The following is a 17,881-nucleotide window of genomic DNA, read 5'->3' on the forward strand; positions in this document are numbered from 1 at the left end:
GGTGAGCACTCGCTGGCCCTGTCAATCAGCAGGAGGAGGGGACGTTTTTTTTAAAGGAGGATGCGGCAGCTACCAGCAAGCAACCGCCCTACTTGCTGGTAGAGAGGTAATTTACATATTATAAAAGTGTGGTTTTTAAAGAAACTAGCCAACAGAAAAGGGTAAGAGCACTATATATTGAAAAATCAGAAGGTTACCGGAAATGATGGTCCTTTCCCAGCACATAGATTGGGTGTCCTTTGAAGGAGGGTCTTCGTGAGATAGGTCATGCGTTGTGGAGAGCTGCAGGGAAGTGAGCTGTCCCTGCTGCACCCTGCTTGACCTACTATGACCCTAGTGCCCTAACACGGGATCCGTGCCCCGCAAGGGGTGGTCCCGTCCGGAACCTCACCATGGTCTAAGGTCCCTATAAGACCCTGCCGGGGTGGTAAGGAGGACACCTGATATAGTGGAAATAAAACCGTGGGTACAATGAATGAGTATGTTCACCTGTCCCTACGCGTTTCTTCAATTGAACCTACTTGCAGGATAGTTATAGTAAACCCCATGAATCGTCAGGGGACGGGGTTTAGCACAAGTGGTAGCTGTCCTCAGTTGCACAGTATAAATAGTTTATTTACTGAGCAGGATGGAGGGGGCAGACTAAGTTAGGCCACTAGTGATACGTGGTGTATTCACACTGAAGCCAACCTCAACCACAGAAAATAAATAAGATAATATTAAGCAGTTGGGAGGGAAGCGCAGACTAGCTCTGGCCACTCAATGGAGTGGTTGCTGTCTACCTAGAGTGCGTATGGCAAGATCCAGGTGTACATATCACATGATCTACCCCATCAAGTGAACGGTGTAAAGAAAATATATATATAATTATGCCAAAACAGTTTTTTTTTGTCACCTCATCTCACAAAAAAACATAATATCAATCAATCAAAATTGGTAGCAATAAAAACGTCACCTCGTTCCGCAAAAAAAAAATCCCTCACACAAGACTATAGCCAATGAAAAAATATGGCTCTAAGAAAATAGCAACACAAAAACATTTTTTTTTCTAAAAATGTTTTTATTTTGTGTAAAACGTAAAAATAAAAACTAGATATATTTGGTATCGTTGCGTTTGTAATGACTGGATCTATAAAAAAATCACATGATCTACCCCATTAATTGAGCGAAGTAAAAAAAAAAATATAGAAAAATGACACCAAACTGCTTTTTTTGTGATGTCACCTCCCAAAAATGAGATAAAAAGCAACAAGAAAGCCAAATGTACCCCAAAATGGTGCCAATAAAAATTACAGCTTGTCTTGCACAAAATAAGCCCTCACGCGGCTCATACAACAAAAAATATAAAAAGATGCCGCTCCCTCCCTTCTGAGCCCTGGTGTTTCCCCAAATAAAAGTTTACGACCACAGTTGGGGTGTTACTGTATTCAGGAGAAAGTGGGTAGCAAATTAGGGGGGGGATATTCTCCTGTTATCTTTTGTGAAAAAGAAAGTTTTCGACTAAAGCAGTTTTTTTTTACACCCAAGTATTACAAATTCTATGAAACAGCTGTTGAGTGAAGTGCTCGCTACACCCCTTAAAAATTCCTTGGGTGGTGTCTTAAAAAGTATAAAATAGGCACATGGAAAATAATAAATATTAAAGGGGGTTGGGTAGTACTTTACACAACATTGTAAGAGGCAGGGTAAAAATGAGTTTCCAAATGTACTTTATTTAAAAAAATATGTCTGCTAATCTTTTCATAATGAGCCCTGCTCTGCCGTACAGCCAGTTCATCCATGGCTGCGCGTGACATGATGGAGGAGCTTCGGTGACTGGGGATCAGAAACTTCTAAAAATGTGTGTGTGTGTGTATATGTATATATATATGTGTGTATGTGTGTGTGTGTGTGTGTGTGTGTATATATATATATATATATATATATATATATACACACTCACCTAGAGAATTATTAGGAACACCTGTTCTATTTCTCATTAATGCGATTATCTAGTCAACCAATCACATGGCAGTTGCTTCAATGCATGTAGGGTTGTGGTCCTGGTCAAGACAATCTCCTGAACTCCAAACTGAATGTCAGAAAGGGAAAGAAAGGCGATTTAAGCAATTTTGAGCGTGGCATGGCTGTTGGTGCCAGACGGGCCGATCTGAGTATTTCACAATCTGCTCAGTTACTGGGATTTTCACGCACAACCATTTCTAGGGTTTACAAAGAATGGTGTGAAAAGGGAAAAACATCCAGTATGAGGCAGTCCTGTGGGTGAAAATGCCTTGTTGATGCTAGAGGTCAGAGGAGAATGGGTCAACTGATTCAAGCTGATAGAAGAGCAACGTTGACTGAAATAACCACTCGTTACAACCGAGGTATGCAGCAAAGCATTTGTGAAGCCACAACACGCACAACTTTGAGGCGGATGGGCTACAACAGCAGAAGACCCCACCGGGTACCACTCATCTCCACTACAAATAGGAAAAAGAGGCTACAATTTGCACAAGCTCACCAAAATTGGACTGTTGAAGACTGGAAAAATGTTGCCTGGTCTGATGAGTCTCTATTTCTGTTGAGACATTCAAATGGTAGAGTCCGAATTTGGCGTAAACAGAATGAGAACATGTATCCATCATGCCTTGTTACCACTGTGCAGGCTGGTGGTGGTGGTGTAATGGTGTGGGGGATGTTTTCTGGGCACAGTCTAGGCCCCTTAGTGCCAATTGGCCATCGTTTAAATGCCACGGGCTACCTGAGCATTGTTTCTGACCATGTCCATCCCTTCATGACCACCATGTACCCATCCTCTGATGGCTACTTCCAGCAGGATAATGCACCATGTCACAAAGCTCGAATCATTTCAAATTGGTTTCTTGAACATGACAATGAGTTCACTGTACTAAAATGGCCCCACAGTCACCAGATCTCAACCCAATAGAGCATCTTTGGGTTGTGGTGGAACGGGAGCTTGGTGCCCTGGATGTGCATCCCTCAAATCTCCATCAACTGCAAGATGCTATCCTATCAATATGGGCCAACATTTCTAAAGAATGCTATCAGCACCTTGTTGAATAAATGCCACGAAGAATTAAGGCAGTTCTGAAGGCAAAAGGGGGTCCAACACCGTATTAGTATGGTGTTCCTAATAATTCTTTTAGGTGAGTGTGTATGTATGTATATATGTGTGTGTGTGTGTGTGTGTGTGTGTGTGTGTATATATATATATATATATATATATATATATATATACCCCCTCCCCTTCCCTGTGGGCTCCAGCTCCCATTGTGCCGCCCCCTATTTTCAGGATGGCCGGCGGCAGCACTGCAGATCTCCCTTCCTCCCCCCTACCGCCCGATCTGTTTCAGGATGGCCGGAGCAGTTAGCAGAGTGTCAGCTATAATATACAGCTCACACTCTGCTTGAAATGCCCGACATCGGTGTTGGCACAGATGTCGGCCGTTTAATCCCCTCCATGCTGCGGTCCATAGGGACCGCTGAATGGAAGCGGTTAATTGATGGAGGGAGCTCCCTCCCTCTACCATCGGGCTGCTGCTGTGCTTTGGCAGCTGCCCGATGCTTGATCGATTAACAGAGGGAGGGAGCTCCCTCCCTCCCCCCCCCAGGGGGCGCTGGCTGGTGTGGCAGCATCCCGATGGTTACCATCACAGGCATCCGGCTTGCCTTGGTATAGCTGATCAGGCTTAGGCCTCATGCCCACTAATATATTTTGTTTCCATATCCGTTCCGTTTTTTTTTTTTTTTTTGCGGATATGATGTGGACCCATTTATTTTAATGGGTCTGCAAAAAATGCAGACAGCACATCTGCATCCGTATGTGCATTCCGTAGCCCCGCAAAATAAATAGAATATGTCCGTTTTAGGCATTGTTACAATGGATCCGCTAAAAAAAGGATGGTATACGGATGTCATCCTTTTTTTTTTTTTGCGGACTGCAAAACGCATACGGTCGTGTGCATGTAGCCTTACTGTGAGTGACAATGCAATGCAATACACTATACCATCAGACCCATTGGATCTTCAAGAACCAAGTGGCTCTGGGTCAAAAAATAAATAAAAAATAAAAGTGAAAAAAAAAGTAATTTATTATTTAATTTATTATAGCAACACATTTATAATTGATTAAAAATTTTAAAAATAAAATAAACTACACGTTTGGTATCATCACGTCTGTAACGGCCTGATCTATAAAAGGATCGCGTTACTTTCCCTGCACGGTGAATGTCATAAAAAAAAAAAGAGCAAAACAATGATGGAATTGAAATTTTTCCCACCTCTCTTCCCTAAAAAGGTATTAAAAATTATCAAAAAGTCATATGTACCCCAAAATAGTACCAATTAAACCGTCACCTGACCCCCCCCCCCCCAAAAAAATGAGCCCCTACATAAGACAATTGCCCAAAAAATGAAAAAAAAAATAGGCCTTCAAAAAATGAAGACACAAAAACATTTTTTTTCTATAATGCTTTTATTGTGTAAAGCCAAAATAAATAAAAAAGAGAAATTAGGTATTGCTGCGTCCGTAACGACTTGCTTTTTAAAAACTCTTCCGCCAAAAGGTAAAATAAAGTATAGTGTGCCAAAACAAACAATTGTATTGGTCTATTTGCCCAATAAAGTGTAATATTGAATGATCAAAAAATATTATGTACCCAAAATTGGGACCAATGAAAATGTCAACTTTTCCCGCCAAAAATGAACCCCTGCACAAAACGATCGGCAGAAAAATAGAAAAAATATGTCTTTCAGAAAATTGAGAAAACATGTTTTTTTGCCAAAAATGCTTTATTATGTAAAACTGAAACAAATAAAGAAAGTAGACATATTTGATATCATCATGTCCGTAACAACCTGCTCTATAAAAATATCACATGATCTACCCTGTCTTCCTTGCCTAACAAAAAGCGTAATATAAATCAATCAAAATATCATATGTACCCAAAAATGGTACCAATAAAAACACAAGATGATTGGCAGAAAAAAAAAATTAAAAGTATAGCTTTTTAGGAAATGGTGACAGAAAAAACAAGATTTGTTTTGTTTGGCCAGGAATGTCAGGTGACCACTCCTCTGAAGATGCTTGCTGTGATGCATACTTTCACTTTGAAGCTGCTGCACCCACACATCCTCTCATCAATGGGAGCATGCTATGCTGAACACATTAGAAAAATTATATGTACACAGTATATCTCTTATGATACAAATCCCTTGTGGCTTTAGTTATCATTTTTTTGTTTTTATGCGTATGGTGGCCAACCCTTTTAATTGTTTTGTGAGGTATGACTATCTGTCACAGAAGATTTCAAATATTGAAAAGTTTTAACATAATATAAAATGTAATGCATCTCTGCCGGATCTCAAAACCAGAATACAAAGCGCAGATATGAAAGTAGCCTAAGAATCGCTTAGATAAGTGAAAATGTTCTCTAGTTATTACCACATAAATGAATACACAGATTTGAAAACTCAGACTGCATCCTTTAAGGGGTTGTCCAGTATTTTGATATTGATGGCCTATCTTCAGGATAAACCATCAGTATCGGATCGGCAGTGAGGGAACACGCCACGCTTCCACTAATCAGCTATAACTGCTGCACTGCTCCCCTTGAAGTTAGTGGGATCATAGCTGCAGTTACCAGCTCCGTCCACTATACAGTGGGTGGAGCTATGTAGTGCTGGTGCCAAATCTACAACAAAACAGCACTGTTATGGGGCTTTGGACCTGGCGACCAGATATTGATGTTCTATACTGGAAATCCTTTTAAGGGTTTCTTCAAGGCTATGATGGCTAACCTTCAGCACTTCAACTGTGGTAAAACTACAACTCCCAAGATGTACACTTGCTTGGCTGTTCTCAGAACTAGATCAGAAATGAATGGAGCATGCTGGGAGTTTTGAGGTTAGCCACTGCTTTAAGGTGTTAAAAATATATATTTTTTAATTATTAGTAATGATTATAAATGTATTGATATATTTTAGCTGCACTGTTGAAGATCTTCAGTCAAAAATTGAGCTTTTGGAGAAGACAAATTCAAAGTTAAATGAAGAGGTTTGTATATATTTTTTTCCTCTTTATTGCCAATACCTAAGAATGTACTTCTTGCATTGCTAAGCGAGTATATTGAGGATAGGTATCAGCACGGGTTTATCAAGGGTCAGTCCTGTCAAACTAATCTAATCAGTTTCTATGAGGAGGTAAGTTGTAGACTGGACCAGGGTGAGTCAGTGAACTCTGCACCACATAAAAGGTTAGTATATAAAATGAGAATGCTCGGACTGGGAGAAAACATCTCTAAGGCTACTTTCACACTAGCGTTCGGGCGGATCCGTTCTGAACGGATCCGCCCATAATAATGCAGACGGAGGCTCCGTTCAGAACGGATCCGTCTGCATTATATTAGCTAAAAAAAAAGCTAAGTGTGAAAATAGCCTCGTACGGATCCGTCCAGACTTTCAATGTAAAGTCAATGGGGGACGGATCCGCTTGAAGATTGAGCCACATTGTGGCATCTTCAAACGGATCCGTCCCCATTGACTTACATTGAAAGTCTGGACGGATCCGCACGCCTCCGAACGGCCAGGCGGACACCCGAACGCTGCAAGCAGCGTTCAGCTGTCCGCCTGTCCGTGCGGAGGCGAGCGGAGGCTGAACGCCACCAGACTGATGCAGTCTGAGCGGATCCGCCTCCATTCAGACTGCATCAGGGCTGGACGGCTGCGTTCGGGTCCGCTCGTGAGCTCCTTCAAACGGAGCTCACGAACGGAAACCCGAACGCTAGTGTGAAAGCAGCCTAAGTGGGTAAGTAACTGGCTCAATGATAGAAAACAGAGGGTGGTTATTAATGGTACATACTCAGATTGGGTCACTGTCACTAGTGGGGTACCTCAGGGGTCAGTATTGGGACCTATTCTCTTCAATATATTTATTAATGATCTTGTAGAAGGCTTGCACAGTAAAGTATCAATTTTCACAGATGACACTAAACTGTGTAAAGTAATTAAAGGCTTGAGGTGGATTTACACTGTGCGAAGAGAAGCCCATTGTCGAGCGTTCCTTCCTTACAGTCGGCTGCTCGTTAAGTGATTAAAATTTCTGTTCATTCTGGGATTTGAAGTCAAAGAGGCTGTCCTATCAGTGACAGCTAATTACAGTCTTAAAGGGAAGGCTGTCAGTCGCCTCCTTGACGTCAAAGCCCAGAATTAGCAGGACATTAAGTCAATGAAATACATGTTTTACTGAATCTTTTCCCATAAAACTACATATCAATCTGCTCAGTTTCTGCTCCTCTCCTGCTGCTCAGACACCATCAGACAGCATGATTGGTTCCCTTTAACCCTTAGGATACCGCAGTTTTTTTTTTCGTTTTTGCGTTAACATTTTTCTTCCCTATCTTCCTTGAGCCATAACTTTTTTCTTTTTCTGTTCACATTGCTGTATCAGGGCTTATTTTTTTGTGGGACAAGATGGACTTTCTAATGTTACACAAATTCCAAATGGGGTGGAATTGGAAAAAAAACACAATTCCTCCACTGGTTTATGGGTTTTGTTCTGTTTGTGACAAAATTGACCTGTGCCCTTCATTCTCTGGGTCAGTACGATTGCAACGATACCACAATATATATATATATATATATATAGGTTTTTATGTCAGATTTTTTTTTTTTTTTCATCATATTCTGACCCCATAATTTTTTTATAGTTATATCTACTGAGCTGTATGGGGGCTCATTTTTTGCGGGACAATCTGTAGTTTTTATGGATACCATTTTGGAGTGTGTGTGACATTTAATTAAAAAAAATTTGGGTAAGAGAAGCAATGAAAAAATATTTTTATAGTGCAGGCATTTTTCGGTCGGGGTGATGATACCAATGATGTTTTTATATTTTATTTATGTTTTTTTTTTATTATACGGAAAGGGGGGTGATTTAAACTTTTATATATTTTTTTTTAAAATTTTCTTTTACTAATTTCTAACTTAGTTCTAATAACTAACAATCAAGGATTTTTTTTAGATACATTAATTGTTCAGAATTGCTTATTTCTTATGTTGTCTGTCACCTGCTAGCCAAAATAAGAATTGCAGTTTAAATTCCCTGAGTCTCTTCAGAGTGACCCAGTGCATTGAAACCAATTGCTAGCATCCTCATTAGCCGCAGAGGATGCCGGTAAGATTAGATGCCGTGACTTGATCTAAAGACTTAAATACCGCAATCAGCATCATTGCCAGTCAGGGTCATTAGCCACGGGTCTCTGCTGTTGTCATCCACAGATCCCTCATAACGGTGACTTCCACAGATGCCCCATAACAGTGTGTCATCCACAGACCCCCCCCCCCCCCCCATAATGGTGTCATCAAAACAAACCATTTTACCATTTTGGTTCAAAATAGTTTTTTTTCACATTTTTCTAAAGCGAAAAATACAGTAATAATGATTCCCACAGCGTGCACCCTGAATCAGAAGGTTCATATATACCTGCTCCACACCTCTCTGGTCCTCCGCATTGCCACTGCTGTCTCCACCTTCCAGTCCGGTTCTGTTTAGATCCAGTGGTGCATGAGCATGGTCACATGCCCCATGCAGCCAATGACTGGCTTCAGCGATTATGTGTTACTTGTGGCCACATCACCGCTGATGCCATTTGTTGGCTGTAGCGGCATTTGTGACCATGCCTATGCACCACCTGTTGTCAACAGTGTGGGGATCGGAAGATAGAGGTAGCTCAGAGGACCAGAGCAGCATGGAGCAGGTAAGTATGAAGCTTCTGTTTCAGTGGGTACCCTGCAGACAGTTTCTAGAAAATTATTATTTTAAAACCCCTTTAAGCTATTCCAGCCACTAATACGATCTATGATTCAGAATTACAAGAAAAGTACCCATTTCCCAAGGGATAAAGTACACAGAAAGCTAAAATGTATTGTGCATAAAGATTTGCCAATTATTTCCATTGACTAAATAAATAGGACCTATCTTCCATTCATCTGACTACCTCCATCCACTCCGCACATGGCTGAAGCCTGTTTCTTGCCCATACTGTACATGCACATTTCCTTCAGGTCCTTAGAGGGCCAGCTCTCTGCGCAGCTTGATCTTCCCCAGGCACGGCTATCTCCTGGGTATTTAGGCACCTTCTCCTGTGAAAGGGTGCATGAGCAATAGATTCTATCTGTCTAGTTTCCTGTAATGTTGCGCCATTTGTCGTGTTCACTCTCTCTCATGTCATGTTCACTCTCCCATTTGTCTTGTTCACTCACCGGTGACCTTTCACTGTCTGACCTGACCTCTTTCTGGTCTCTCTACTGTCTACCCTGACCCTCAGTCTGACTTTGGATTGCATAAACTCTCCCTCCCTGACCTTGACTTGCTCCTGGCTATGGTTTTGCCTGACCCCTGGTGTCCTTGACACTCGTGAGTCAACAGTCTACCGAATAGAGAGGGGATATTGGTCTTTGTAGGGGTTAAAGGGTGATGACCCGGGGGACGGGGTGCTATTTAGGTTATAACTGTTCAGTAGATACAGTGGATCCATATTTGCTTTGTAACAAATGTCAGGACAGATTGGATTTTAAAAAAGATTTTTTTTAGGTACCAGACTTGCAGCATGTTGTAGCAAGTAAAGATCTTTAGGCAAAATGATCATTTCAATAAAATGTATATGTGCAGGCACCCTTAATGGGAGCATACTCCATATTTGCACTTGGATGTAACTTTATGAAGGGATATATATTTTGCACATCCGATAAAGCTGTATTCCTGGAAATGGAAGTACTTACCATATTTTTTGCCCCATAAGACACAAAAGTGGGGGAAATGCCCCTGCATCTTATGGGGGGAATGCTTCCATTTTACATCTATGTATGTATGTATGTATGTATGTATGAGCGGGGAGAGAGGAGGGGCTGGAGTCCGGAACTAGGGGCGGGGCCCGGTGCAGTCACTGTACTCTTACACCGGTTACACTCATGGACTTTGCGCGCCAGCTCCGCCTGCTTCATTCATAAAGTGGGAGGAGCAGGCGCGCAAGGTTACTGCTGCCATCCAATCTGCCTGCTATGGAAGCTTGTTAGTAAGTGCTGTACTGATACAGGGGAAGAGGGAAGAGCGCAGCTTATTAACAGGTTAAGGATTTATGTCTAGAAGTACTGTGGTGAACGGAGGGCCGGTGTATTGGGGGACACTGTTATTAGGGGGATGACACATATATAGCAGTGTCATCCACAGATCCCCCCCCCCCATAATAGTCCCACCCACAGATCCCCCACCCCATAACAGTCCAACCCACAGATCCCCCACCCCATAACAATGCCATCCACAGATGCCACACCCCATAGCAGTGCCATCCACAGATGCCCCTCCCCATAACAGTGCCATCCACAGATCCCCCACATGACAGTGCGTCATCCACAGATCCCCCATAATAGTGTCATCCACAGACCCCCATAACAGTGTCATCCACAGACCCCCATAACAGTGTGTGTCATCCACAGATCCCCCATAATAGTGTCATGCACAGACCACCATTAGTTCAAAAGCACACCTTTTGGTTAAAAAGAATTTTTTCTTAATTTCCTCCTCAAAAACCTAGGTGCGTCTTATAGGGCGAAAAATATGTTATATACTTAAATTCACCTGCAGGGTGCCGTTTTTCCGCTGATTGACTTCTTCTTTTTGCTCTTTTACTTCAAGCCTGTTATTTTTTTAATATATATCCGTTGGCAGAATCAACCATTCATAAATGTAAATGAACTGGAATTTTATCTGCAAACAAGCAAATCTAATGCGTTGGATAGGATGTATTTGGCAAAATGATAATTTTGTTATCTTATCAGTCACCCAAACTTACCTAATAGCTCTCATACTTGTATATGGGCAGTTCTTGCACCCCCTCCCTCTAAATAAAGGAAAAAAGAGTCTTTAGCAACTTCTCTATTTAAACCTAGTAAATGTGTATGTGATGCATTTCTAAATTTGCTATTTTATCTAATCCTTGAATAGCTTGTTGCTGCAAAAGATCGCATTGTTTCACTGCAAGATGAACATAATCAGTTATTACAAGAGAGCATGCGCATTCAAAAGAATAGTGAAAGACATTTAGAGGTAAGATACTAGCACGGTTTGCCATAAATCTGAGGTTAAAACACATTCACCCCCATATGCCATAATACATTTTGAAAGGGGCTAAGCTTAAAGGGGTTGTCCAAGTTATTTTAATTGATGACCTATCATCAGGATACTAAACAGCCAATACCGCATAACAACTGCAGAAAACTGCATTCATTTTTTACATGGTAATGCGGTTTGGTATGTGTTTTTGCTGCTGCAGTTTCTCAGTGTTTTTTCAGGACCTTTCCAATGCATTCAGAAACTGCAGCAGCAAAATGTTAAAGGGGTTCACGGATTTAGGCAGTCCCTACATTTTAAAATAACCCTTTAACAGTAAACTGATCACAGAGTCCTCCTGCTGGGACCCCCAATAAATTGCGAGGAAGCTTGTGTTCCGTTTCCCTGCATTGCCACATTGTCCATTCACATCAGTGGTGTATTTGTTTAGTACAAGACAGGTCCTCCAAGACCGGAACCGAGGCTACCCCTTATTAACTCAGAATTCCCTGATAGGTTGTATGTAAAGACGTTGTCTATACAGGACAATTGCTTTAAATTAGAGACGAGCAATGCAAACTTTGAATGCTACATACAAAGCCTCTTCACTAAGAAAATCGTTATTATACTGTATGGAGACCCGTCTCCATACAGTATTAGAACGTATGGGCTGTAATAATCAATTACCAAAGTTTTTCAACATAGTCTTGCTTCGGCTCGGAGCCCATACATTCTAATACTGTGCGGCGTCAAATTTCCTTACAGTATTATTCCAAAGTTTTTAGCGAAGCGACTTCAGATGTAGCATCCAAAGTCTCTTCACTCAGTTCTACTTTAAATATGAAATGCGCCTTTCAACTCTGTTTTTGATGTGTTTTTTTTTTTTTTACCATTTTATAAAAAATGATCATGCAGATATATCCTTGTTGGTTATAAGTATGAGGCTTGAGATGTGACAGCCTGCCTTTAGAACAGTGAAAAGACTGAGCGCTTCTGTTCTCATGCAGTGATGTGAGTCTAACACTTACAAGAAGGTGTTCAACAGGCAAAGAATCTCGAGAAGTCACACTCCCTCCATCCTCCTCCAGTGTCTCACTATGGATTCAGTATAATCCGCACCTTTCATACCTTATAGTAAATGTTCTTTTCAGTGAGTTCAGAGATTTTGGACAGTGACATCAAATGAATTCAGTTATACTACACACGTTATTGTCTTTGCATCCATTATGGAATAAAAAAAACTAGACGCACACTTTACTTACAAACTTCATTTGTAATCTGTATTGATTTTAGGTAAATATTCAGGATACAAAGGTTGAGTTGGAAACTTATAAGCAAACCCGCCAAGGACTGGATGAAATGTATAATGAAACCTGGAAACAACTGAATGTAGAAAAACAAGTTAGAATGGTATGCAATGTTTTTATATATATTTAAACTGCCTTGAGTTTACCAGACATAAGTGCACAGAGGCAGGATTGGGCTGTATCTGTTCCCTTTCAGTAATTTGCACATTGTTGTGTGACTCGCTCTTAATCAAAAATGGCAGAGAGGCTGAGTGCTCAGTATGTGTCCAATTCCCCCAGAATGCAATACCTTTACAAACTGCTTGAACAATTACTTGGGTTCAAGAGCTCTCTATGTATTTATATTGATATTTATTACATATGTATTAAACGTAGACATGTAAGGGCCTCTGGGTCCGTGCGGCCTTGCTGGAAAAGATAGGACATGTCCTATTTTTGGCCGCAACATGCAAATCGAGGACCAATTGAAGTCAGTGTGTCCCTACCACAGTGCGGGGTGCACAGGGCCAGTGTCCATTTTTTGTGGATGCGTGGTTTGAAATCTGTACACAAAACTGACACAGCTGTGTGAATACACCCTTAAATAGATGGATAAAATAATAGACGGGTATGCTGTCTGTATTAACATTATCTAATTGTAACACTAGAATTCTCCCAAAATTTGGTCCCAGACACTAATTCCAGGACACCGCCCTATCAGTGTGCAGCTGTTATACGTTAGTTGGCTTATACACCAGTATGTCAGAGGGTCAGCCAAATTAAACTAGAAATCTATAAGCTAAATCCATTGCTTTGCTCACCAAACTTGGCTTCTATTTGCGATAGTTAAAGGGGTTATCCAGTTTCACAAAAGCCCCCCATGTGCTGGGCCCCTCACAGGTAATATACTTACCCCGCTACCAGCGCCACTCCTGGTCCCCACACCACCTCTGCTGCTTCTCCAGTGATGCCCGTGATGCTAGGGAGGCTCGTCCCCATCCCCGCCTGCCATTGGCAGGAGCGGCGCTGGGAGCAGGGTAAGTATATTCCCTCTGAGGGGCCCAGCACCTGGGGGGACTGTTTGTGAAATTGGATAACCCTTTTAACGCCTTTCCTCGCTGCCTTAAAGAGTTTGCTATTGGACATTGCAGGGAGGAGTTATACGAGGAGAGAACAACTTCCAGCTCATCTAGGCTATTATGTCATATCAGAGGACATTACAGGAGGAGGCATAAGAAGAGACTACTGGAACTCGGAGTATTCCCCTGCCCATCACATTAAATCCATGCTTCTTCACTTTCTTCTTTTCCACACACAGCTCGATCCCCTCATGTAGCATGAAGTCATTAAAGGTCCTTCACCACCTCTTCATCTCTCCACTGCTGATCTCCGCCCCTCTGCAATGATCACATGATGGTGATGTTATCACAGGTCCTTCATCATCATTTCCCTCCACCTCTGAGGTTCACCCATCCTGCACTGATCACATGACAGTGACATCATCACAGGTCCTTCAGCTCTTGCTATAACTGTTAACAGTCATTAGCAGAGCCCTCTTGCTACATATATATAGTCTGGCAGGGGAGACCCGGGTCTAAAGGTCCAGGCCCCCCATGGTACATTCACCAAGTTCCATTTATACTTGTGATGCTGTTCTTGTGCACGAATGTGCATGTAAACTGTATATAAATTTCTGTATGTATATAGACGACTGCTGGAGTAGTGCTAGTCTAGTGGGCTGTGCAATGTGTCTTTCAGGACACCAGGCTTCCCACTTCCTTTTTGCTTGCACTTTGATGCTAGAGATTGGTGTTGTTGCTGCAGGCAGATTTACAGTAACGATATTGTCAGCACCCAGGAAAGCTGTGTAGCTTGCAATTTGCTATATGCATTTCGAAGCCTCCTTAGGTGACTTGCTGAAATGCCTGCAACATTCAAATGTTTTCCTTCTTGCCTTGTGGCTTTGATTAGTCCTATTGTTAGGCTACTTTCACATTGGCGTTTCTGGGTCCGTTTGTGAGATCCATTTCAGGGCTCTCACAAGCGGCTCAAAACTGATCATTTCAGCCCTAATGCATTCTGAAAGGATAAGGATCTGTTCAGAATCCATCAGTTTGGCTCAGTTGCGCCTGTAGTCCGCTCTGAAGGCGGACACCAAAACGCTGCTTGCAGTGTTTTGATGTCCGTCTGACGATACAGAGCCAAACCGATCCATCCTGACTTACAATGTAAGTCAATGGGGACAGATCCGTTTTCACTAACACAATATGTTGCAATTGAAAACTGATCCGTCTCCCATTGACTTTCAATGTAAGTCAGGACGGATCCGACTTTTTTTTTTTTTAAGAATAATGCAAACGGATCTGTTCTGAATGGATATAAGCGTTTGCATTATCGGTGCGGATCGGCAAATACAAGATGGATCCGCACCGAATGCAGGTGTGAAAGTAGCCTTACTTGTAATCCCAGGGCCAGATTATTTCTCTGAAACAGTGCTTTCTATAAACTGGGTTAAAGAGGACCTGTCACTACAAAATGCAGTACAGTCTGCAGGCAGCATGTTATAGAGCAGGAGGAGCTGAGCAGATTGATATATAGTTTGTGGGGGAAAATTGTAAGTGTAGGCTTGTAACTTACACATTTATCTCCGCTTCTTCTGACTTTGAAGTTGTTGTGTCACTTCAGCAACTAGAGTTTATTATGTAGAGAAAGTTAATACAAGCCACTTACGAATGTATTGTGATTGTCCATATTGCTTCTTTCACTGGCTGGATTCATTTTTCCATCACATTATAAACGGCTTGTTTCCATGGTTATGACCGCCCTACAATCCATCAGTGGTGGCTGTGCTTTCACGCTGTGGAAAAAAGTGCTGGACTATACGTGCTTCCTTGATCCTGGACACCAAAAAGTCGAAGTCATAAATCTGAAGTTGATTAATTTAAAAACTTCATTTGTAATGCTGTTTCTGTACAGCATTAAAATGTATTGGCTCCGTGGAGTCAAACTTCGTCTCGTCCGAAGTTACGTAAGACTTCGGTGAATGACTTCAGTATTCATATATACCAGGGCTGGCCAACCTGCGGCTCTCCAGCTGTTGTAAAACTACAATTCCCACCATGCCCTGCTGTAGGCTTATAGCTGTAAGCTGTCTGGGCATGCTGGGAGTTGTAGTTTTGCAACAGCTGGAGGGCCACAGGTTGGCCATCTCTGTCTTATAGGGTGAAAAAGGGTTAATTACTCTGACCGGTAATTGGATTTTCCAATAGCCTCCCCAACGGCACTCAACAGTAGGGTGTCCCCGCCCCCCGGACAGGAAAGAACACGGAAGCTGAAGTTTAAAAGGCCTCCTCTCCTTACCTAGGTCAGTAAATAACAAAGTACACGGTAGAGATGCCAAACCAAAAATGTATATATTAATTCATATACGAAAAAAATAAGAGACTGAACCTTCAGAGAAAGTTTTGTATAAGGGAGGGAAATCCCAGTTGGCCATCCCTGATATATACATATTTAAAAGCATTTTAAAATGGAAATCCAAAGTAGGCATTGGTACTGGCTGGTAACTTGGTACCAAAGCCCACTTTGGATTCCTATTTTAAAATGTTTTTAAATATGCAGATAGGAATATTGAAGTCATTCACCAAAGGCTTGATCCGAAGCTCAATTCGCTCAAGCTTAGTCGTAACCATGGAAACGAGCAGTGTATAACGTGATGGAAAAATGAATCGAGCCAGTAAAGGAGGTAATATGGACAATCACAATACATTAGTGCCTTGTATTAACTTTCTCTACATGATCAATGCCGTTTGTTGAAGTTAAAACCACCTCTATGAACAGCTATCAGTGACTGACAGCTATCCATGTATGCACACAGAATGCTATCAATCACTGATAAGAGACCCCGCCTCCCCGTGTACAACTGAAGTCAGAAAAAGCTGAGATTTAAATGTATAAATTATATGTTTTACTGAATCTTTGCCCACAATACTATCTATCAATCTGTTCAGCTTCTGCTCTATGGCATGCTGCCTGCAGATCGCACTGCATTTCGTGGTGACAGGTTCTCTTAAGCTAAATGCAAGCTACAATGGTCCTTGAAAGTTTGTAAACTCTTCAGAATTTTTAATATTTTTGCAATCATTTGACCCAAAACTACATCCAAGTTTCGCACAAGTCCTAAAACTAGATAACAATAACCAAATGAAATGAGTAAAAATTATTAGACTGAGGAAAGTGAATTTGAAGGTGAAATTATAGTTGTGTTTTTAATCGGTGGAATGACAATCAAGTGTGATTGGGCAGCCAGTTTTATTTAAAGGGGTTATTTAGGAAAATATATTTATGACTTTTACTCAGGATAGGTCATCAGTATCAGATCTGTGGGAGTACGACACCTGGAACCCCCGCCGATCAGCTGTTAGAAGAGGTCTTGAGTCCCGCAGCCTCTTCCTAGGCCAGTGACATCAATGTACATCAGTCACATGACCTAGTTGCAGTTCAGCCCTATTCAAGTCAATGGGGCTAAGCTGCAATGCCAAGCACTGCCACTATATGATGTACAGTGCCATCCTTGGAAAGATGCTGGGAGCCTGCATAGCTCACTAGAGGTTCGGTGAGCACAGCGGCTCCCTAAAACAGCTGATCAACGGGGATGCTGGGACTTGGACCACCGCTGATGTGAAAATGATAACCTTTTCTGAGGATAAGTCATCATTATCTTTTCCAGGATAACCCCTTTAAAGAACAGAGATCTATCAAAGTCTGATATTCTCAACACGTTTGTGGAAGTGTTTCATGGCACAAACAAAGGAGGTTTCCGAGGACCCCAGAAAAAGAGCTATTGATGCTTGTCGGGCAGGAAAAGGTTGCAAAACCATATTTCATTTCAAGAGTTTGGACTTCTCCAATGCAAAGATTGTGTACAAATGGAGGCAATTCAAGACTATTATTACCCTCCCCAGGCAGTGGCAGGCCCAGGGGGGGGCTGGGGAGGGACAGTCCACCACAGGTGCCGTCTTTCATGGGGGTGCCACTGCCAGGCCCAGAAGCAATGAGCGCTTCCATCAATATCGATGGAAGCACTCATTGCTGAAGAGCTGACGCCCACATACTGCGGCGGGGCGGGGGAGCGGAGCGCATTGATCTGCCTCAGGCATATGTGGTAGTGAAATCCAGGCGCGCGCAATGACTTCATCGTGCTCGCCTGTGCCGGGACTCAGCTGGCAAACGCAGGTCAGTATTTAGCTTTTTTTTTTCTTTTTTTCTTTTTCTTTCTTGTTTTTTTTTTTCTTTTATGTGCCAACTTTGGGGGACATGAGGGGAGTGCACACAGGAGGGCATGTGGGGGGGGGGGGGGGAGAATATGGTGGGATACTGTATGGGAGGGATTACGGCTGCTGGCTATGTCTAGATGTTGCAGAGCGCATTCCTCATGACTGAGGGCCCTCATCTGTGTGGTAACAACTGGGTTTTTTAACAGGAC

At 42.1% G+C, this 17,881-nt stretch overlaps 1 protein-coding gene across 2 annotated transcripts in view; it reads left to right on the plus strand.

The window, feature by feature from the left end:
- Positions 1-17,881, plus strand: part of LOC122928258 (RUN and FYVE domain-containing protein 1-like) — a 139,666-nt gene that overhangs the window by 72,390 nt on the left and 49,395 nt on the right. For both annotated transcript variants that reach the window (XM_044280916.1, XM_044280917.1), the window contains 3 exons: positions 5,989-6,058; positions 11,006-11,107; positions 12,404-12,520. In XM_044280916.1, the coding sequence (XP_044136851.1) occupies positions 5,989-6,058; positions 11,006-11,107; positions 12,404-12,520 (289 nt within the window). The remainder of the gene's footprint in view (positions 1-5,988; positions 6,059-11,005; positions 11,108-12,403; positions 12,521-17,881) is intronic.

Source organism: Bufo gargarizans, chromosome 2, assembly GCF_014858855.1.
Source record: "Bufo gargarizans isolate SCDJY-AF-19 chromosome 2, ASM1485885v1, whole genome shotgun sequence".
In the NCBI taxonomy this organism is placed as follows: domain Eukaryota; kingdom Metazoa; phylum Chordata; class Amphibia; order Anura; family Bufonidae; genus Bufo; species Bufo gargarizans.